The sequence below is a fragment of the Myripristis murdjan genome, chromosome 16, assembly GCF_902150065.1.
Source record: "Myripristis murdjan chromosome 16, fMyrMur1.1, whole genome shotgun sequence".
Taxonomy (NCBI): domain Eukaryota; kingdom Metazoa; phylum Chordata; class Actinopteri; order Holocentriformes; family Holocentridae; genus Myripristis; species Myripristis murdjan.
The window spans coordinates 7,022,749-7,047,500 of record NC_043995.1 but is presented as its reverse complement, the minus strand read 5'-3'; the positions used below and the strand labels follow the sequence as shown (position 1 = coordinate 7,047,500).

The following is a 24,752-nucleotide window of genomic DNA, read 5'->3' as shown; positions in this document are numbered from 1 at the left end:
AGATGTGGCAGGGAAGTTGAGGTATGTGAGGAAACTATGATTGAGCAAAAATAAAGTTTAAAAAAAAGGAGTTGGAAATAAAAGAATAAAAAAACAGACTGTAAGATGCTACCACATGTAAGGCTCTATTTTCATGAATAAACTGAGCATGACACAAAGTGCAGTCAACGGTGCATGGCATAGGCACACATGTGGCAACTGATGTTTACTAATTTCGTGGCCAGTGGTGCATGACAAACTGGTGTCACAATTGGAAACCAGATGGGATAAGGAGGAATACATTATTAGTAACTGAATTGGAACTGGTTTCTGTCATCATCGATCATATCATCTCTTATCCATTACCTAAAAAAGCAGTGCACTCTGTGGCATGGTGCTCTGAAAATTTCGTAACTGCGATAGCAGTCTCGAGTAGGTCTGCAACAAAAGCTTCTAACAAGACGAAACAAATGTCTTGTGTGGGAGATGCAGAATCACTGCAAATGAATATGTCATCTTAAGTTAAATTAGACTGAGAGGAGAAAACGTTACATGTTGATCTTGCCCCAGGAGAACCATAACCAAATGAAGGACATGGTTTAATGATATATATAAGCACAAATCCTGGTAATCCTTGACACCAAAATTTCAATAATGAATCCCACCAGAGTTCTGGGCAAGATACACCCACATGGTTGGGATTATGGCTGGGTGAGGGCTTACCCAACTCTCATATATCAAGGCTGTTTTAGCGAAAGGGTAAAAGACCAAACAAATTTTCTGACCAGTCACAGTGCTTGTGGCCATATGTTACCCAGAACTGTTGTGGGATTCATAATAACACTAATAATAACCATAATAACAATAAAGCACTACACAGGCTCTTTCTTAATTCAAAACTATTACAATTGGTTTGGCAGTGATTGATGCTCAAAATGCTACTCATAGTACCTTTAAAATGTGGATTTCCAGTGAGACAGAGAAGAGAGGGAGAAAGGACAGAGACAGTCAGACATGTATTCAAACTTCCAAACAGGGACAGACTAACCGTGGAAGCAGAGATTCAGTAACAAGAGCTACAAGATGATGATTGGAGGAGCTTCCGTCAACTCTTCCTTCTGTTCTTCTTCCTCCTTCCTTCTTCTCCTCTTCCTCTTTGTTTGTCTTGTCCTCCTCATCTTCATTGTCCTCCTGGACCAGCAGGAGGACACAGAGTTCTGATAGGACCCTCAACACACATACACACCACTCCACTGGAACACATGCACACACACGTACATTCATATTAGTAGTATTCATATAGTATTCAGGCTTTGGATTTTACTGTTTGATCTGCAGATAATGGCATTCTGTGTGTGTGTGTGTGTGCGTGCGTGCGTGCGTGTGCATGTTGTATTCTACAAGCGTACAGATATTGGTTAACAGGTGGAATGGATCAACAGTTAAACAGAGGCCAGCCTCATGTGCAGGAGAACCTTGAGCTCAGCCTCAACAACTCAGCGTGTGATAAATTAAATATGAGGGCTACGTTTCGTCAACTGAATCTTGAGACTTTTTAATAAGTTAGCCAGTTTTAAGACATAATGTAAGTTTTACAGTGTTTTGTTAAATCTCCAGTCCATGATCCCAATTGAGAGCAGGTCTGTTGTGGCTATTTTGGTTTGTTGTGCTCTAAGGGCACACATCCCCTCCAGCTCCACTGTCTCCAGTGGTCTAATGGTGTTTCTTAGCTTCTACAGAAGATGTCAGGAAAGGTAGCTACATATATTTATTTTCATTTTCAAAACCAAACCACACATTAATTCATTTTTAATATCAGAGGGAAATACCGTTAGGCCCATAAGTATTTGAACAGTAACACAATATGCATACTTTTGTCCTAGTACACCACCACAGCGGATTTGAAATGGAGTAATCAAGACGTGATTTAAGTGCAGGCTTTAAGCTTTAATTTAAGGGGTTGAACAAAAATATGGCATTATTCGTTTAGGAATTATAGCCAATTTTATACATTGTCATCACATTTTCAGAGGCTCAAAAGTAATTAGACAAACTATGCATACTATACACACATAACTATAATTACAAGGATTATGTTCAATATTTGGAGGAAAATCCTTTGCAGTCTATGACTGCCTGAAGTCTGGAAACCATGGACAACATCACCAAATTCTGAGTTTCCTCCCTTGAGACGCTCTACCAAGCCTTTACTGCAGCTGCCTTCAGCTGCTGCTTGTTTGTGGGTCTCAACCCAGCTCAGCTGGGTTGAGGTCTGCGGACTGACGTGGCCACTGAAGAATATTCCACTTCTTGGCTTTCTCTAACTCTTGGGCTGCTTTCACAGTATGTTTTGGGTCATTGTCCATCTACACTGTGAAGTACCGTCCTATCAGTTTTGTGGCATTTGGCTGAATCTGAGCAGATAGTATAGCCCTATAAACATCAGAATGCATCCTGATACTTCCATTAGCAGTCACATCATCAATAAACACCAGTGAGCCAGTTCCACTGGCAGCCATACATGCCCATACCATAACACAGCCTCCTCCATGCTGGACAGATGATGTGCTCTGCTTTGGTTCCTGAGCTGTTCTGTTAATTCTCCACACTTTTCTCTTCCCATCATTCTGGTACAAGTTAATCTTCATTTCATCTGTCCAAAGAACCTTGTTCCAGAGGCTTTTTTAGATGTTTTTTTTTTTTTTTTTTTTTTCTTTTTGCAAAGTCTAATCTGGCCTTTCTGTTCTCGAGTGACACCAGTGGTTTGCACCTTGCTGTATACCCTCGGTTTTTTTTTTGTTTTGCAAACATCTCTTGACTGTAGATTTGGACAATGGCACCTACCTCCTTGAGAGTGTTTTTGACTTCCCTAGACACTATGAATGAGTTTTTCTTCACCAGGGAAACAATTCTTCAGTCATCCTTTTAAGATGTCCTCTGTGGTCGTCCATGTCTTTTGGTGTTGCCGAGCTTACCAGCGCATTCCTTTTTTTTTTCAGGATATACTAAACTGTTGATTCGGCGACTCCTAAAGTTGGTGCTATCTGTCTGATAGATTTTTTTTTTCTTTTTGAGCCTAATGATGGCCTCCTTCACCTGCATATGCAAACACTTGGAATGAATTCCATATCTCTTAATTTGTCATGGAATAACAAGAGAAAAGGCCTCATGTGGCCATGAAACTGCTTTTTAGTGAAGTGTCCAATTACTTTTGAGCATCTGAAAATGTGGTGACAATGTATAAAACTGCTGTAATTCCTAAAAGGTTAATGCAATATTTTTGTTCAACCCCTTAAATTCAACCTAAGTCTACACTTCAATCACGTCTTGATTACTCCATTTCAAATCCACTGTGGTGGTGTACAAGGGCAAAATTATGAATATTGTGTCACTGTCCAAATATTAATTGTATATTGTTAGCTAGGTAAGTGAAGCTGGCACTAAGTACAGCAGTTGGCAGCATCAGTTAACCAAAAGCAACTGGCATGTTTGGGTAGCTTCCATGGTTCTTTGGCTCTTTGGCTACACTTGGTCCTTATGCCCCCCTTTGGCAACTGAGAAAGCCACACTCACAAGTATACAAAACAAAATAAAACAAACAAATAAACAAAAAATAGTGGAAACAGTGATCATAGATTGGAGAGGATGTGGCTTGTTTTAAGCAGTTCCCTCTATGTTCTGGATTGATTTTAATTGCTTCATTTTGTTCTAGAAAGGATAGTCAAAAGTGTTTATTGTATTTTAGTAAATGAACTCAAGTAAGAGAAGTGAGCCTAATAAATCTGTATCAAACATACAGCATGAAAAAGCCTTAACATATTACTGAAAAACCATATTTCATCTGTCTTATTTACTGGAATATGCTGTATATTTAAACTTTTAAAAGGTGGGACCAAATTTTCAGACTCAGAGTCAGAGGCTCTTTCAGAGGAATATAATAATAATAAGTACAAGGAATATGTCTTGCTAACATGCTGCTGTGATAACGAGCAACAAGGAGACAGGCACAGTACAAGGACGTAGTCTTACCCTGGGACCCAAACTCAACAATACACACTCCTACTATCATGCAGGGACCAACAGAAACCAAGCCGTGATGACTCACTGAGGCTCCAAAACCAAAAACACTGCAGTGGATAATTATAATGAAGCTTTGCGATAGATACTGGAGTTCATTAATGCAGAGATTTTAACTAGCTCAAGCATTCAAGGCCTCTCTCTATCTCCCTCCCTATCTCTCTCTCCCTCTCACCATCTCTATCTGTACATCTTTTTCTCCATCTCTCTCCTTAAACCTGTCCCTCATCTTCACTGTTTCCCAATCACTCCCCACTTGCCCCATTTGCCTCGTTGTCTCATCTTATCTCCTCCACACTCGATCTGTCATCCCCTCCATCTTGTTTGCAACTCCCCACCCCTCTCTCTCAAAAAATCACCCTCTTCCACCTTACCATTTCTGCTGAAAGCCAGTGTCATCAGAGGAGGCAGGACAGCATCCACAACCTACAAAACACACACAAACAACAACAACAACAAAAAAAATACAACCATATCAAGCTATACTGGTTCAAAACTATGATTAAAGAGATTTAGTTTGATTCATGATTCAATAATTCATGATTTAAGGACATTTTTTTCTCTTTTTTTGGAATCAACTAGGTTTGAGATTGTAGACTGTGATTTGAGTCAATGATTTACATCAGTAATTTAGCAAAATTTTATATCTATTAAATAAACATGTACAATAATGTAAAACTGTATGTTTTTCACTGAAAAGGTGACAAAAAAAGAAACAGAATTACTTCAAAAAATACTACTTTAATTACAAATAAATTGATTCAAAGTTGATTTAGGCAAAAGAAAATGGATTCATTATATTTATTTCTTTTAGCAGATTGATGCAGTTTAACTATCAGAATTTATAATCAATGCATCAGTGCAGTAAATGAAACATGACACCTAATTATGATATATGTATGCATTGATTACTTGCTGTGCAGCAGCAAGTAATCAACCTCCTGCATACATATATCATAGTTACAGGTGTCATGTTTGATTCACTGCATATAACTTTTCATGTAAATGAAGCAACCAGAGTCAAAACCAATGTTTCTCTATCTGTATGAATACATATCTGCGTAGTTATCACAGTGTGAATGCAGTTATTTTTCTGTGTCTCAAACTGGATAACAGGTTACCTATGGGCAATGTGCTGAAACCTCAGTAAGTCCCCTCAACAGGTTATACACAGGGGACACATGCTAGATGAAGGTTTCCTGTGGGCCACAGGCAATTAGAAAAATAGCACTATAAGCAACTTGTGCCTCACCTCTGAAAAAAAAAAGACTATTTTTATTCTGAAGATAAAATATATTTTTAGATTAAACTGGACATTATATATTTCTGTCTTAAATCTGCAGACACTATTTCTGCATCACTGGTAACTAGAAATAAATGCAGTGGGCATCAACCACACAGTCCACTGGCAGATGATCAAATTACTATGGAAATACACTGATAGAATGACTCCTTTGATCACACGCACACGCACACACGCACACACACACACACGCGCGCGCACACACACACACACACACACACACACACACACACACACACATGCACACACACAGACACACGAGCACACGCACACACAAATATACTCACATTCTCAGACAAACACAAATTTACTTCCGCCAGTGTCAGAGCCCTTATTTAGGCTTTTTTTTTTATATGAATCTGTATTGCATGAATTTGCATAATTGCTGATATTACCATAGACACAACACTAACGCTGTGTGTGTGTGTGTGTGTGTGTGTGCGTGTGAGGTCATTAGAATAGGAAGCCAGAGAAAGGAAACTACAAAGGATGTTGTCTACTGAAGAACCCTCTGTGTATTATTATCATGTAACCATCAAAAGACTGAAAGGAGAGAGTGAGTGAGAGTGAGTGTGAAAGGCTGGGTGGGAAGGGTTGGAGTGGGATTGGGGGGTGGGGGGTGGGGTGTGGGGGGTCCTTATTGTAATTTCTTTGAACCCTGAACTAGGGGTGACATGCTCCACAGTCTGTTTCAGTCCCTCTTTTTCCCATTTCTTTTCCCCAACTTTTAAATTAATACACAGGAATAGAAATCTTTGCGTTACACCTTTACACCTGCATTTACATCAAGAATTTAAAAAATGTCTCAGAGGCCACTCACACTGGCAAGTTTGATCCGCGCCCAAGCACGATTGCCCCTAAAATCTGTATTCTTTGACCAGTGTGATCGCTCCGTATCGTGCTTGAATACAGTACACTTCCCCCGCTCTGGCACGGTTGGAGGGGGTGTGCTTCAGCGCGGTACGGGCGCATACACGGGCACATGCACGGTCACGCACGCAGTGCGCGGACGTAAATCATGCAACTTTCCTCCTGCCTCTGCAAAATTGTTTAATGTGCGCAGCTTGATTACCGGTGAATGGCTGCGTTGCGCAATCAATAATCAACCATGTTGTCTGTGTCGCTGTCCGCTGTGCTGCTGCAACCGCGTATAAACAAAAGTCGGTTTATAATGAAAGTACAGCAGTCTGTGTGCGGAGATCCGGCAGACCTGGTGCTGGCCGGCACCGCGTCGGCACCGGCCGCGGCACTGGCCGCGGCACCGCGCGGTGTGCGGCCACCCGGTCACCCGGTCTGCCGGATCTGTCAGGTGCTGCTCGGCTGTCAGTTGGACCTTTCTGAAGAAGGAGGAAGTTACCTCCGAAACTGTCAAGGTAAATAAACATCCCATGTCTGATTAAAAGGACAAAAAGCGTTTTTTTAGTTAAAAGGAAGACATGATGAATGTATTTGAACTACATTGATTTATAATGACGTCGGGCCATGCCTGTTGTCGTATTTCAACGTGATGACGTGCACACCGGGGGCAATCGTGCTTGGGCGCGTTTGGGCTTTAGGTAATGTGAGTGCAGGCCAGCCGGGGACTGGGGAGGGGGGGATTTTGGCTTTAGCACGATACGGGCTCAAACTTGCCAATGTGAGTGGGCCATCAGGTATCCACACGGATACACACTGTTAGCCTAAAAATTTTTGTGAAAGATATTAATTACCTGTTGATAATGGTATCCCTTAAGTGATCCATTTAGTGATCATTTGTAACCAATACATAGGTTTACTGGTGAATTACAGTATAACCCAAATTTGGGATTCACTTTTGGGAAGGGACTGGGGAAAAAGAACTGTCCAAGAAAGCTGGAAATTTAAACTCTTCTTTTGTGCAAAGATCAATTATTTGAGAGCTGACCATATTTTACGTCATATGAATAACTTTGTCTTCTCTTAATCTGAATATATTTGAACTTAATCCAAAAAATTAAGACGTATTTTAGTTACGTGAACTCTTGAAACATTAGTCTTCTGTAATATATCATCACCTTGTACTGCTAAGACTTCCAGTGGGTGAAGATTTTTTGAATGGGTTAAGGACAAATAAATCAACCTATCACATTTTATTTAACCCATAAAGTGACAACTGCTTGGTGAAGAAAATTAACAGGACACAAAATGTCCCTAAGCAACAGCAGTGAACAAAACAAAACAATTCAAAACAAAACAGTCAAACCTGTTAATCTATGCCACTGGGCTATACAACACATAATCCAAACACAAGAGAGTAAAACTCACTGCAAAGTTCCTCTCTGATTAAGATTCAGAGACTTGGAATTGGACACTTACCCACAGTAAACCTCACTCAAAAGTGAGTTTGAATGTGCATGTGTCCTTGTCCAGCGAGCAATAAAAGTTAATCTGAGTTGGCTGGTGGTAATTAAAGTGTCTTCCTGTGTTATTGACTATCAATAGAGACAAGCCTCCTCTTTGCACCTGTCCTCTATTCCCCTTCTCCTTTCTTCTCTCTCCTCCCATCCCGTCTGCTTCCTGCTTCTATCTCCTCCACTCCTACACGTCAATAGTCATTAAACACAATCTCAAGCCCCTTTGCACACACATACATGCACACAAACACACATACATACATACAAAGATATATAGGTGTGACGAGGTGCTGTTGGTTCAATAGTTGATTAGTGACTGGCCTAATAGCCCACCAGTTGACCCTCTGTCCTCTGACTGCTAATAGTCAGGCTGAGTGGACTGGAGGACACATATTGAATATAAAACCCAGGTGCAGGTGCCACTTTGTGAAATGCTGCTTGTTGGTTTGCTATCATATAACTGACAATGCATGATGAGGTGTTACCATATAGGGAATTGATACGAGGTGGACGTGTTGTAATGCAAAGTGGCATAACCTCCACCAAGCTGAGATGAAATTTTTCAGCCCACACTATTTTTGTACAAATCAGATGCACATCTGGAACAGCCTACCGATGGAGGCACTATGCTGGTTCAGCTAATGTTATTTAACATGAGTCATGTCTTTGAAGATATCGTGTATTTGCCCAAATGGCTAAAATATGTAATATAAACACAAAAAAACGGCTTGGCTAGGTCACTGATAGTGTTAAAGTTATGTCAGTGTTTTGAAGCAATCTAGATTTTAAGAAACTGCCAGAATGTGGCAGCTAACAGCTAATGTAGTTAGATAGCAATTACCAATTAATTAGTATAGCTGTTACTTTATTGTTTTTATGGTTAGATACAATAATGTCTATATGAGATGAATGTATATTGGGTTGAGCTGTTCACATGTCCCAATATATGGTTACTTTAAACAGTCACCCTCCAGGCAATTGTTACAATTGGCCTTATAGTTCGATGTCTCTTACGTTATCCAATGTATCTCAAAGTTCAATGTATTATATAGTTCAGGACAGCTTGACGCCAGCAGAAGACAGATAAACCAGGAGCCAGATGTACTTTCTCGATCTTGCTAGTTAGGTCTGTTGCATTAGATACACGCCCAGTCAACACACACACACTAGCATCACACATTCCAGGGATAACGCATGGACAGTGGTTGGCCTGTCCATGTTCAGGTAACTGGCCAATTATTCTTGGTTGTGTGCGAGTCCAACCTATGTACGGGGCAGGCCCAGCCAAAGAAGATAAATGTGCATCATTTCCTAATATCGGGGCTCATTCTGACTGAGATCCTGCGAGAGCTCTGTCACTCTGAGACCAGCGCTGTCTTGCTTTATATGTGACCATATTGCATCAGAAAATTGAAGACTGACTCTGGTCTGTTCCTGGGCTTTAAACAAAAGAATCGGGTGCTAACACAATCAAATATAAGTATTCACAGTGGCCATAGTAAAAGTGATGAAAAAGAGCCAACGTCCGATCTATTTCTTGTCTTATTTATGCTGTTCCAGACAAGGAAATAAGGGAAAAAGTATCTTAGAGATTTATGACAAAGTGTCTCCAAAATGCTTTTAGGACTACTATATGACTTTGGTTGTATATCATAAGATACAGCTCTGTTTTCTCTCACTACACATTCAGCAGATAGCCGGTCAGTCCCTGAGAGAGACAGTCGAAAGTCTGGCAGTGTTCGCACAGTCACACATACACAGAGCCAGGCAGTCAGTGAGTCAGTCAGACAGTGTCAGGCACACTTACAGTACAGTAACCTATGGTGATCAGAGCAGGATGTTGGCTCAGGATTTCTACAATGGAGAGAGTTGTCCTAATCAAATCCTCACATACGGCTGCACCTAATGGGGAATCAAATGACATTCTGAATTAGGCTAGGTCTTTTTCAAGGGAAGCATGGCAGAGGCAGGTGCATTACAACAAACATAAAAGTTACACACAAACAACATACATTGGTGTACAACAGCAAAACACAGTAAAAAATCACTTGAAAGTTAAATACAATGTATAAATCTCGATCAAACCGAGGATAAAGAGATTCTTGTTGAGTTTGTGTAAAAACTATACTAACTGCAACTCACCCACAGCACTGGCAAGATTGGTCTCATTGGACTCGATTGAGGTGATATAGGTCTGGGGGGAGAGAAGAGAGGAAGAGGGATAGATTAAAGGAAAAAGAAAGGGAAGTGAGAGGAAGATAATGAGAAACTATCAATACAGATTCCTAGAGCCAGGAGTAATGTAGCCTTTGGTCAAGATGGTTACATTTTATGTTGTGATGGATGACGTTATCATTTTTCCTTAGACACAAACTGATTAATATGTGAGGTTATATTATTTCCTGTCTGTCATCTGTCATCCTGGTAGTTTTAATGCTTTGTGATTGCTGGTATCTCATAATTTTGTGCAATATTGTTGTTTGATCTTGGTTTTAACCACCACATTCACTGCTGAACAGCAGAATAAATAAAAACTTTGTCCTTGACAAAATAATATTGTATTTACTCTGGGCAATGGTTTGTGACTAGATCCTTTCTCATTAATCCACTATGCAATGACAGCAAAAAAAGTCACCTGTACATCTACAAGTGACTTTTGTGGTGAAGAACACATGCCCGGTATTTTTTTATGTTTGCTATCAAATTGCCGTAAGGTAACTTTGGTACAAGAGAAATAAAATAAAATAAAATAAAATAAAATAAACATGTACATAAAATGCATTGATATTGAAATTAGAGTGAAAGTATAACTTTATATATGAGTGTGCATCATGTATCGCTGAAGTCCAGAATTTTATCAAATTAAAGTGAACATCACAGTCACTACCAGACACTCACCAGCAGGACTCCAATCTGAGCTAGGAACTCCTTTGTTACAACCTGTGCCCTAAAGACCTAAGAGGGAAGAGAGGGAGACAGATAGACAGAGAAAAAGGAGAGGATAGAGGAAGACCAAAAGAAAGGGATATAAGAACAGAACAGAGCAACACTGGTACTTACTTACCTTTGTGGCAGTAGAAATGTCATTGCTATAGTAGAAAAGACACAATTGGTAGCATTTTCAATAAAATTGATATTTATAATACATTTGTTCACATATTGTATATATTGACATATTTATAATAATTATTACAGGATAATTGGTGAAGAATATTCGCCACTGATATCACATTTCACTAGTCTTTCAGGGCCAGATGTAGTTCTTTTTAAGGGTTTTCTCTGAGAACCGCGTTTGGGGACGTTTAGGTTGACAAACATTATGGCAATATCAGCCAGCAATACAACCACACTGACTGGCTGTCCTTGAAGAACCTGCCTACTTGAGAAACAAACTAGCACTAATTGGTGCAGATAATCTTAAGTGGAGGCATATCAAAATGTTTATTTTCTTGTTTTAGGCACCACGATAATCTAGGTGTAACACAGAAGACAGGTCCTGGTTACCTGTGATGACAGAAGGTCCAGCACTACAGACATAGTAGGCAAAATGTGTTTGAGCTGTCTGCTTTGGGCTGTAGATGGGTGTCTCCTCCCCACCACACCTCCTAATGCACCTAACAGCTCATCTAGAGGAGAGTAGAGGAGAAAACAGAAGAGTAATTTTTACCTGAGAGTAACAACTAGGGCTCCGTAACATCAACCAAGTTATGTAGGTATTATCAATGACCAAAATATGTTCAGACATTTGGGATTTTAGTGGTTACGCCTACATTATCTTTCATCCAATTGGTACAGCATAGGGACTTCTTCTTTTCATAAACAACCAGAACATTTATTTTAAATTCCTGAGACAGTTCATATTAAGTATTGCTGACAGTGAAAATATTCATCCTAAGTTGTGGGGTGGGTGTATGTGTGTGTGTGTGTGTGTGTGTGTGTGTGTGTACCCAGTATTAGTGAGGCAGTGCTCGTCAGGTATGCAATAAGCAAATCCAGACACTGAGACAGGTATCCTGATTGGCTGTGGTTCTCTCGGAGGGGTGTGGCTTTGCGCAGGTCTCTCTCCAGGTACATCACCAGTCTAGAGAGACAGAAAGACAAACATAAATGTAGAATTAAAGGAAAGCATTTTTTAAATTCTTAATGATAAATTCATTTCAGGTTTTTCTATTGTTCCACCTGTTACGAGTTGCTCAACACAAGTGTCAAGTAAATAACTAATATGCATGTGTTAATGACACACAAAAACATAGTTCAAATGGATGAGAATATAGAGAAAGAAGCAGGCCAGAAAATGAGTCCAGGAAGTGAGACAAGCCCTAAGTGAAGAACATTTTTATTCATCCCAGAGTGTCCATATTGAACAGTGATCAATAATGTTCTATTCACAAATTCAGAGCAGAGCAGAAAGGTTACCACTGCTAACGGATATTCATTACTAACACACAAACACACACAGAATGTCTATATTCAACAGTAATCAATACTATTCTATTCACAAATTCAGAGCAGAGCAGAGAGGTTGCCACAGTTAATGGATTCATTATAGACGCACAAACACACCTACATAGTTACACACACGTGTGTGCATGCTAGGGCTGACCCAAATGCTTTGAAGCTTTGATCGTTGCCATGGTAATTGGGAAAAACAACAAACTGCGCAATGGAGCTAGCAGGAAACTACAGGACAATGGGTTGCTATGGTGACGTTTTATTGGTTTCAGAAAAAAAAAGTATTATATTGTATAAAATTGTTTGTTTGTCTTATGTAATTATATGATATAATATATAATACTGGTAATTCACATAGCTATAAATTTTAAATAAATAAATAATAAATTTACAAACTTAAACTGATATTGCAAGTCAACATGTTTATATTTCCACAGGGCTTCAGGTATTGGTCATATAATTCAGGGTGTTGCTGCACATGGATTATCTCAATTTCTCTGTCCAAATCAGCCATATTTTCTGCCATGTGCCTAGTCCGTAACATCATTTTTTAAATTCTGTCACAGAGGATGACAAAAAGTCCTAAAAAAAAAAAAAAAAGTAAAACATTTTCCTGATATTGCTGCTTGAAAGATTAGCTTTTAGGACTAGCATATGAAATCCAGTACACTGATTATTATTACATTAGATTTCCAGTGCATATCAACAGAGCTCTCATAGTAATTGCTGGATTTTTGATTATTGTTAGTGTTTCACTGCAAAGCATGAAGAGAGACAGAGGGGCATGCATAGATAGACTGATAGATAGATATTTAACTATACATAATATTCATAATTTTGCCCTTGTACACCACCACAGTGGATTTGAAATGGAATAATCAAGATGTGTAGACACTCAGCTTTAATTTAAGGGGTTGAACAAAAATATAGCATTAACCTTTCAGGAAATAAAGCCAGTTTTATACATTGTCACCACATTTTCAGAGGCTCAAAAGTAATTGGACACTTCACTAAAAAGCAGTTTCATGGGGGGCTGTGAGGCCTTTTCTTTTATGATTCCATGACAAATTAAGAAAACAAGAGATATGGAATCCATTCCAAGTGTTTGCACTTGCATTTGGTATCTGTTTATCAGAAACCTCAACATGTGATCCAAAGAGATGTCCATGCAGATGAAGGAGGCCATCATTAGGCTCTAAAAGAAAAAAAAAAACTATCAGACAGATAGCAACAACTTTAGGAGTCGCCAAATCAACCATGTGGTATATCCTGAAAAAGAAGGAATGCACTGATAAGTTCAGCAACACCAAATGGCCTGGAGGACCACAGAAGACATTTGAAGTGGATGACCAAAGAATTGTTTCCCTGGTGAAGAAAAACTCATTCACAACGTGTATGGCTGCCAGTGGAACTGGCTCACTGGTGTTTATTGATGATGTGACTGCTAATGGAAGTATCAGGATGCATTCTGATGTTTATAGGGCTATACTACCTGCTCAGATTCAGCCAAATGCCACAAAACTGATAGGACGGCACTTCACAGTGTAGATGGACAATGACCCAAAACATACTGTGAAAGCAGCCCAAGAGTTACTGAAAGCAAAGCATTTTCCTCCAGATATTGATCCTTATAATTATAGTTATTTTTGTTATGCATAGTTTGTCTGATGACTTTTGAGCTTCTGAAAATGGGGTGTCAATGTATATAACTGGTTATAATTCCCTAATGATTAATGCCATATTTTTCTTCAACCCCCTAAATTAAAGCTTAAAGTCTGCACTTCAATGATGTCTTGATTACTCCATTTCAAATCCACTGTAGCAGTGTAGAAGGTCAAAATTATGAATATTGTTTCACTGTCCAAATACTTATGGACGTAACTGTAAATAATATTTATCATTACGGTTCCAAGTATGTGATGCTGGTCCTATTGTATTTCTTGCTGAGATTCATTTTTTTTCCACTTTTTCACCAATACACATGCCTTCAGCTCAGAACCACAAGAGAGTCTCAAGGGACAGAAATACACAAATCTAGGGTTAGAGTGGTTTGACCCGTGTATTCAGGATTTGTCACAATATATTTGTCGCAAATTCCCAAAAGCTCGTCAAAATATTTTTATGAAAGTTGTCACATACCCAACAGGTACCACTTAACACCAGATAAGTCAATATTACCATGCTTGGTGAAAAGGAGGTGTTATATAATCCTTTATATAATCGTCTTCATTGCAGCCAAAGCCTGGTGTAGGCCTTGTATGAGACCTCTGGTGTAAGATTAACTCAGCAGCTTCCAGAGACTGTCCTTGCTGTATTTCTTCTATTTCTACGGGGAATTATGCTCATCTGTCTTTTCTAGAACGAGACCTGAAGAGAACTGAACACTGCCAAACAATGACATTGACTGTTTGGAACCCATGTGACTATCAACTCTAAAATACTACAGTCACCTTTACAGAACACTCCACAGAGGTTTTTACATTTCGACTGCACCTTTGTATTAGAGATAGACCGATTAATCAGTCGGCCGCTTAATTGCCTAATATTGTCTAACCCCACTGACTATCACACATCTTGTCTATTAATCCATGGCTTCAGCATTTAATTAGAACCAGTTTATTTTGTTTTCTTTTTGATCTCACAGCCTAAGTTGACTACTGACTGAAGATAGTGTTTGATTTAGGAAACACTGAAAATGCTTAAATACCTGTTGATACAAGTTAAAAAATGCACAGTCTGATATCAAATGTTTGTCAGTCTGTCATTCTATATGTCTGTATGTCTGTGTCTGTATGCCTGCATGTATGCCTGCATGTATGACTGCATATGTGTGTGCCTATTTCTCCAATGATTAGACTGTCTCTCTGCCTGTGTTGGCCTGTAAATATTGTAGACATTTTCCCAGGCTAATAAATAGAGTGAGACAAGCTCGCCACCTCTGTGTCTGTCTCTGTGGGAGACTGACAAAGTGCTGTCACACAACTGACCTACAAGTGGCTTGCTTCACATTTTTGTGTTTCTGTGTGTGCATGTGCATGCACGGGCGTTTGTTGAAAGTCTTCACTCTACATTCCCACTGGCAATCTTGACACTTCCTCAGCAAGGACTACACAAGTTTATCTCATACAGACACACATACACACGCCACTGAGGAGCTAATTAAACTCAACGTGCTTGAGTGAGAGAAGGACTGACGAAAAGATGAGTGTTTGTCTGTATGTGTGGTTGCATCAGGCTTAGTGCTCGCAGGGAGAGAGACAGGCAGGTCAACACTGACAGCTCACAGTGAACCGAGAGACAGATAGACAGAAAGAGGGGAAAGATAGAGCAAGAAGTTGAGAAAGAAACAGAAACACCTATTTCTGAAAATTATAAGGAACATTCCTATTTGGAGGTCGTGTAAGTAGCAGCTGCAGTCAAAATTCCAGGTATTTCAAAAAGCCTGTATTAAAATGTGTCAATCACAGTCAAATTAAGGAATCCAGCAGACATGATGCACTTGTGTAAGACTGTCAAAGTGAACCAAACTTAAATCGAAAAGAGATTGATGTTATCGCACTGTTCATCTCCATTTCCTGCAACATATTATGATTTAACATGTTCTGTAATGCTGGAAAATGTTAAATTGGACTGAGGTTGGAGAGCCTCTGGGCAGAAGAAATTTGAAACAAGGGTAATAAAAAAGTGGTGTATTCTGTCAGATGAACACCCTCTAAAGAATACTGGCTAACTGCTCCTAACCTTATCCTTCAATGGAAAAGCTAATCTGCCAGCGTTATGCATTTCACATATGTAGAGAGTGACAGTCAGATAGCAGGGGAGGAAAAAAGAGAGACTGAGAGAAACAAAAGAGAGATGACACATCAAGAGAGAGGCATGCAAATACAAAACAGAGAAAAGGCAAAAAGAAGCACAAAGAAGCACAAAGAGAGGGAAGAAAACAAGCTAGAAAGGGAAACTGAGAGAGAGGGAGGAAACAAGAGAGAGAAAGAGAAGTGGACAGACAGAGTTGTAAAGGTCCATGTGCTAGTTACTGAACTAGGGCAGCTAGCTCAGTTTGAAACACCAACTGGCGGTATATTACCAGGAGGGCTGTCTGTTACATATACAACATGAATATGCATCTGATCATATATGCATAGCCACAGCTGCTGTGAGAGTTGGCGCTGGGGTGAAACACAGTACAACTGGCTAATGAACACACCAAGTTACAGTAAAAACTTACTGTAAAGTTACGACATAGTGCCCACTGAATAGTACAATATACCATATATTTATATTATCATTTCCACAGCTGCTGTGCTAGTTAATATAAAGGTCACTCAGAGTACAACTGCCTAATGAACAACACGAAGATGCTGCAAAAACTTGCTGTGCAAACAGCAATAGACTATTCTTCACCACACAGTATATTTATGGAGGAAGTCTCCTACAGCAGTCCACAGGTTGCTAAGAATGCTAAACTGTGTTGTTAAGGTTAAAGGGGATTTTCACCCGAAAAAAAAAAAAAAAAAAAAAAAAAAACAATTCCCATATGCTATTCCTGTGCTAGTGGGAGATACTGTTATAATTAAACTGCAAGTGCATCAACATTCAACTAGTTTACTGCAACAATATGCAGCACAAGTTTCAATACAGTTAATACAGAATACTCTGGATGCACCACACATTTATGTCATCAAGTCAGAATCAATTCATTTTGCCAGGCGAAATGGGTGCACATGGGTGCATAATTTGATATGGCTAAGGTCCTGTTACAAAGTGTAACAGGACCTCACACATAGCGCTTACAAGATGTACTGCATGAGTAAATAAAAATAAACACATTGCAGGTTCAGATGTTCCAGTGTAGCCACATTAGCATCATCTCATATTATAATCCCATGCATTGACACTGCATTAATAGTAACTAATAACTAATAACTAATAATAGTAACTACAGTAAATGAGGAAACATCCTTTACTGCATTGAAGCAGTCATAAGTACCAAGGTACCTAGAATCACATTAAAGTATCTACAGTATTTGGTATTTTTGAAACAATTACCAATGCATATGTACTGTCTGAAAAGTTTTCTTCAGTTTTGTTCTCCCAAAAATGGGAGAACAAGAAGCATTGCTAACTAGCCCTGGTTATCACAAATGTTGGCACAACAATCAATAAGGCACAGCCAGCCAGTTGGAATGAGTGACCAACAGGATGGCTTGGTTGAAACCACATGCTCCATAACAGAGATTAATTTCCTATCCAGAGCAGTTGCTGCTAGAGTTGCAGCTGAGAGTATAATGTCTGTCTAATGAACAACACTAAGTTCCAGCAAAACCTACAGCATAAACCTGGATTTGCTCCACCATTGCATCCTGATGAGGGAATTTAGTTTGGCTGAGCTACAGTACAGCTGGGTATGAGTGCACACTCAGAGAGTTATGGTTTAATAATTAAAGGGAAATTCCACCCTAAAACAGAAGTCACATATGTTACCCATTAGTTTTTAGACAGTCGCTTCTACTTGTGAACATGGACAACTCTCTTTCAGAACAGCTAATTAGCCAGTGGTCTGACAGAACTAACTGGAGTTACTTCACCACACTGTGCATTTATGAGGAAGATTCGTTGGTCCAGTTCTCAAAGCAATCAGTTAGTAGAGGGGTGCTTAGTGTCTTGTGGTAATGATCACAGTTAAACGGAAAAACACCTTTGCACAGGCTCTAAATGTTACTCCTGTGTGAGGAGAAGGTACGGGGGTCACAAAAAGTGCAATTGTCTAATGAACAGAAAGAAGTTGCAGCAAAAACTTGCAACATGCAGTTGCTCTGGAATACCCAGGGTAGACTGTCCGTTGATATCCCTCTGTGCTATCGAATCTGATTTACTATTTTTTCAGTGCTGCTACTGGGCTAGTTAGCCCATAGCTCACACAGAGTGCTGCTCTCTACAAAAAAGCACAAAGTCACAGCTAAACCTAATCAGCTGTGAGTTTTCAGAATGACAAAAAATCATACTCAACAGCATTTTAAAAGAAAACATCTAAACATCTTAACTCAGTCATCCCAAGTCTAAAATTGCACTGCAAATTTCAGAGGCTAGCTCTTTTTTTGTTTGTTTTTTGTTGGAGGCCAAAGGTATGGACCCCCCCCCCCCCCCCCCCTCCACTGTACAGTTTCAACTGAAAACTGTTTGCTTTTATTTACACTATAGTTTCTGTAGCATTACCTTGGATCATGATGGTAGCATTGCTAGTGAGCTAACTTTTCTTCATCAAAATTTCTTTGTGGTGTAATGGAGGAAATTGGCTAAACCTGAGAGACACAGATACCAGAGGATTTGACTTGGAGTCCATAGGCTGTTTCTTCGCTTTCATTTATCACACTTTTTTAGAAAATGATGACAATTTTGCATCGGACTAGTTATGGTGATAAACAAAAAAAAAAAAAAACATGAATATTTTAATGCCATTTATTTACATTGAATTCAGTGTGAATAGACCTTAATTCTCAGAGAAGTTTGTTAGGAGAAGTTGTACAGAGAATACCATGGTATACCAGGGTAATCATAATGTAATGGGTTACTCTGTGTGTGCCTTGGAGATAATACAAAAGATTTGTCATTTTGTTAATATGGGATCAATGGCTAGTAAGACCATCACACTTGGTCCATTATGTGGCCTTTCACATGGAAAAACACAAGGTTCACTGTAAGATGTAAGCATTGCATGTAAGCTGTAAGATCTGCACTGTTTCTACTCAAAAGGTCGTTCAAAGAGAATCATCATTATCTGTCAGTTCTTGTTATAGAGTTATGGTTACCCTTTCATAAGTTTTATTCATGAATAATAATAAAATGCACTAAGAAACTTGGTTCACTCAAATGTGTTAGGCCAGCAAAAGAAAAAAAAAAAACATTGGTTGTAAGTTAGCAGGGTTTTTTCAGAGTGCTACAAAAGAATTATGAATGAACAGTAGTGAACATAAACAGGAGTAATGTGAGGGGCTTAAAAAGTATGGATTTACATCTTATTATGATCTTATTATTACAACAATCCAGTATTAAACAGTCATGGACCTTGTGTGTGTGTGTGTGTGTGTGTGTGTGTGTGTGTGTGTGTGTGTGTGTGTGTGTGTGTGTGTGTGTGTGTGTGTGTGTGTGTGTGCGCATGGGTGTGTGCATACTGTACATATACCTGTGCTGACAGCAGTATAGCAGTGTGTGTGTGCTGTCCTGTATCAGCAGCAGTAGCAGTAATAATGACTTGGCTCTGGTTACTGTAGATGGACTGTCTAGGCAGCGTAGGACCTTCAGTACCAAATCCTGGAAGACACACACACACAGGCACACATAGAGTGAGAGAGACAGAGAGAGAGTAGTTGTGGGAGTGTTTTGTGGTATGAAGATGAGGTCATGCTTTGCATGGCACATTTTAGTAGTATGAGATAACCTTTCCCAATAAAATTACAAGCAAGCAACCACCTGCTCTAAAACAATTAAATAATGTGCTAAAACAATTAAAAATGTTTAAGTGGTATCCCACCCTGGTGAGTTATACACAGCAACAGGGAATTCAAGAGCCTCTGAGATAAAACATTATTTAGGGACAAACATCAGACTATTTAGAAACACTCAGAAAGGAAAATATATTCAAATAAGTTATGCACAGAAAATGACAGAATATAAAATTTTACATTTTCCTTTAGGTGATCACGGAAACATATTTTAATTTTCTGGTATTAAGCCAAATACCACACCAAAACTTAATCAGTCCAAAGCCCCTTCCCATCATCACCACGGAACAAACACACATATGCACTCTCACACACACAGACACACACATACTAATGCCTACAGCTACTTTAGACATTCCCTCACTCAGCATAAAGTCAACGGCAGTAGCTGGTTTGAAAAATTGTTGACTGGCCAACATTCATTACCATTATCATTATCACCAGCACCATACACCACTGGCTCTGTGTGTGTATGTGTGCACGCGTCTGTGGGAGTAAGTGCATGCATGTGTGTGTATGCAGCGACACACCGAGTTAATTAATTTCAAAGCCCAGTAGTGTGTTCCTAGCTGATAAGTCCCTCCCCACTACCCATAATGCTTTGCTCCACTAGACGGCTGCAGTGCGTTCATTCAGCCAATTAGCCCAGATACTGACACACTCCACAAATTAGCACGCATGCACACACACACGCACACACACAGAGTTCTGGGTAAACAAACTCTTGGACTGTCTGTCTTTGTGCCAGGGGAGGGGGGGTGTGAATGCATATCAGTGTATAATTAGAGCAGAGAGTTGAAGTACTAAGTTTGTATTCTAGTGTTAAATTGGAAATGTTCAATGCAAATAAATTCAGTTCAGAGTCAATTACCAATGCCAGACTCCAAGTGAAAAACCTTCAAATCAATTTCAGCCCCTCTGCCTCACCAAGATTAGCACTTCACATACACACTAGATGGGCTGTCTTATTAAAATGAAATGAGTCATTCCTGACAAATTAGTCCATCCACAGTTCAGTATTAGTTCATGAACTGGAAGGGAGGGGGGGAAGTTGTTCCTTAAGGTTGTTGTGTTATCCTAGAGCTTCTTAAATGCTCCGTCAGTGATTTTCCCACCTACTGTAAAGCTCCTTGAACACTTCACTGAATCCTGTGGTGGAATGAAGCAAAGCATACACAATGTGAGCAAAACGAGACAGCAGAGTGTCATAGTGACTAGGAGAGATAAATGGAATCAAAAACATTATCCCTAAAGGCATGTGTACGTTTTAGGTTGTTCTCACAGGTTACACCGTCTGGAGTTTGGATGTCCTCTAACATTTCACAAGGTCCAACTGTGGTGGCCAATGGGATGTTAGCATAAACTACATGGGCTCATGACCGTTGTGAGGGTTGGGGAACAGGGTTGCAAAAGACACAGCAAAGTATGCCATTGAATCAAAACCACTGCCAGCATGACCTTATGTAAAGTGAATGACCAAAAGAGAGAAAAATCTTTCCATTCAGCACCTCAAAACTCCTTCATAGTAATACAACAAACAACACCCACCTTGTTCTGTGCAATGCGGTGTGTATGAGTGCGTGAGTTGAGTAATGCAGTGGCCATGACAGTGAGCAGGTGCTGCTGGACTCTGACCCCTGCTCCACTCATGCCCTCCAAGATGGCTGCCGGGCCACAGCTGTCAATCACTGCCAAGAACACTGCTGGAACAGCCCGAGTTACTCTGGACAGAGACTGGGGACAGATTACATAAATAAATAAGTAAATAAATAATAATATGACATAAATAAATTTGATGTAAACCTATCTATCTATCTATCTATCTATCTATCTATCTATCTATCTATTGTATAGGCAGGGAGAGAGGCAGACAAAGCCTGAGTGAGAGAGACAAAGACAAAGACAAAGAGAGTGAAAGAGAAGGAAAAATGGGGATTTAAATGCTTAACTCAATGAGGGATCATATAGCTCTAGCTTACATCCACCTGAGCACTAATGTCAGGATCAGGTAGTGCCTTTACTTTGTAGAGTCAATGCATCTTCTATTTAATGTCTTCAGGCCCCTGATGGTAGGCTGTTATTGCTACCAAATAAAGATGTGCAACATGGGACATGAGGTGGAGCAACAATCAGATCTGCAAAGCTGCACACTGAACTTTTCTGTTCGACAGCATTTACAATCTGGCACGGAGGGCATAAATACCATCCAGCATCTGGGCCTATTGCTAACAGAGTTATATATCTTTATAATGTTTACCAGGGGGCATCAGTTCTAAATGGCAAATAGAGCTCAAAGACTGAAGAGAGCTTGCACACTGAAAGAAAAATTACCAGAATAATCCTGGGATGTCTTCTAATGAAAAGAGGGAGAAAAAAATAAGTGAAAATAAGCAGAATTTAAAAAGAGAATGTTTTATGGGTGATTCCTTCCTCAAAGTAAAAAAAAAAAAAAAAAAAAATACTGCATGCTCACTTAGCTCTAATTGTACATCTGTTTACTGTTCATCCTGTATTCTTTGGTTAAATGGATTACATCAATAAGTCAACACCAGATCAATACCAAATACAAAACACTGGCAAAAATCCAAGTGAGGAGACTATCCACATTTGAAGAGATTGCAGTATAAAAAGACTATACAGTTATAAAAGACACTGTACAGTACACACCATATACATTAGGCTGTATTACATAGAAGGTAAACAGCATAGCTTACATATTATATGTCAAGATGCCAGCACAAAACAATAAATAAAAAATATGACCCTTTAATAAGAAACTTAGATTAGGGTCTAAGTTCAAAAGGATGCAAGGTTTGTAAGAAAAATCCACCCACACTCTTTCTGTAAGAAGATACACTCCACATTACCACCTATTCATCGGTACTTAACTAACACAACGATAGTAAATGGAAAGGTGCAGATAGGCTGGCCTCCCAAAATGACGTGCGTTAGGGAATTTTTCATCATTGCCCAGTAAAGAGTTTCATAGCCTGCATTTGTTTGTTGTACATCTGAATGTTATCACCAACCTGGAGCATAAAAATCTGTTCTATAAAATCCCCTGCATCCTCTGTATAAGAGAGAAGTTGTTGAGCCAGAGTCTGAGGATGTGATCCACATAATGTGATATATGTTCAATGAAGAGTTGGTTAAAGATTTGTGAACCTTGTGTATGATATACATAATGGGGGTGGTGGAAAAACTCTCAGTGACAAATTGAGTAAAGCACCCTGGAGATCTAAAGACATCAGCTATAGCATGTAGATTTCATGACTCGTTCCTCCATATCTCATATTAACCCTTTGGCGCATAGCGGTCACTACAGTGGACAGCTGTTTTAAAGTCATTTTCTCCTAAATGCAATGGTTTCTATGGTGGAATTGCATATCAGCTGTTAGAATGCTCTCTGCTTCTCCCCTCCATTGAGGTTTATGCAGAGACTGTCAATTCTTGTTGCTGAAAACATATTAATACTAGTATCATGACATGGTAATACCAGTCCTGCATCCTTAAAATAGTATGGAGACTCACAAAAGTGTTCATGCCCTAAGAAGAGTAAAAACACATAAGAAAAAAATCTGGACTCAGGCTCTCATAATCCATGCATCAAAGGGTTAAGATATACACTAGTATAGAGACACATGCAGTCCATTTGAGTAATTCTTGGGTGAAGCAAACTAGCTACTGGTTGCAAGTCTCACTTTATGCCTGTGAGCAATTAAAAATGTATTGATTTTTATAATTTTGCAGCCTGTGGACAAAAGAGACACACAAATATGTCAAAGTCTACATGGCTAACATTATGAGATGCAATTAAGATGACATTTTTTTCAAGACAAACTAAAAATAAGTTTGGATAGGAATCTCCAAATGGGGATGAGTGTGTACCCCACACACCTAGCCCCAACTTTTGGCATAGATACATGCTTTGCCAAAAATGTGTTGGAGCATTTGAACTTGTTTAAACATGCCTCAAAAGTGAGCAAGGGCTATCCTCCATACTTTACTCTATTCTCATGATAATTATTCTGTGAAAAAAATCAAGGTCTATCGACAATCTTCAAGTTTTTAAGTTGTAATTATGACTTGATTGTTTTCCATTTGTAAAGACAGTTTGAATTTTAAGTCTCCTCAATATGATGAGAAAACAAGGATATGTTTGATTTTGTGCTTGCATTACCTTATAGAGATAGTAACATGTGCATGTAGAAGCTGTGGTGTGTGCCACAAGGCATATGTGTGACCTTGCAGAGATTAAGGGCCCTATCTTGTGCCACCCGCTATCCGCTGCCACTACCCGCTACCCGCAAATTGCGGATTTAGGAACTTCCACTATCCCTAAACAGTATCTTGCGCCACCCGCTACCCGCTATCCGTTATGCCGACTCGTCATTTGTGCCTGGAGGTGTGTCTGTGGGAGTGTTTAATGCGCTATCCCTAAAGTTGCTATCTTGCGCACACACTTTAGGGAGAGCGGATCCGCTATCCCTAAAGTTTGGGCTGTTACGAGAGCTCGCCCAGGCGGCTTCAATGCGCGCCCCGACGGAGCCTCGCCACGCACACGGTCGGACTGATACCGGGACTCATATAGACTGTTTAGAGGAAAGACTGTTTTAATTGGACACTATCGCCAGCACGTTTTATTGTTTTATCATAAGCCAGCAGCTGTGCTATAGCCTATTTTTATTTTTAATATTTTATTTGCCCAATCTACCTTGTCAATAAATTAGTTTACACATAGTTCCACCTCTGCCTCTTGTGTGTCTGTGGGATTTTACTCAATCAGTACAATCTTGTGACACGTCCACTTGGACACATGTGGCTCCACCTCCCGAATTAACTCGCCTATAATATAATATATAATATGTATATATATAAAGCCAACTTGCTTTAGCCTCAGTAGAAGCCCTGAGAAAATCTACCTCCCTCTCTCCATCACGGGTTTAGGATTTAGGATTTAGGATAGCGCATCCTGCCCTTAAAGGCAATGGCACCTGGCACACTGATTGGTTTAACTGGCGTAATGCCCAAAACACGCCTATGCATAATATAGCGGGTAGCGGAGGTATT

General features: G+C 39.6%; 1 protein-coding gene across 3 annotated transcripts in view; it reads right to left on the bottom strand.

The window, feature by feature from the left end:
* Window positions 1–24,752, bottom strand: part of ulk4 (unc-51 like kinase 4) — a 132,168-nt gene that overhangs the window by 64,070 nt on the left and 43,346 nt on the right. For all 3 annotated transcript variants that reach the window (XM_030073149.1, XM_030073150.1, XM_030073151.1), the window contains exons 21-29: window positions 21,231–21,416; window positions 19,364–19,491; window positions 11,679–11,812; window positions 11,236–11,357; window positions 10,630–10,686; window positions 9,874–9,925; window positions 9,539–9,633; window positions 4,431–4,482; window positions 1,028–1,232 (exon numbers count right to left, since the gene is read on the bottom strand). In XM_030073149.1, coding sequence (XP_029929009.1) covers window positions 1,028–1,232; window positions 4,431–4,482; window positions 9,539–9,633; window positions 9,874–9,925; window positions 10,630–10,686; window positions 11,236–11,357; window positions 11,679–11,812; window positions 19,364–19,491; window positions 21,231–21,416 — 1,031 coding nt within the window. The remainder of the gene's footprint in view (window positions 1–1,027; window positions 1,233–4,430; window positions 4,483–9,538; window positions 9,634–9,873; window positions 9,926–10,629; window positions 10,687–11,235; window positions 11,358–11,678; window positions 11,813–19,363; window positions 19,492–21,230; window positions 21,417–24,752) is intronic.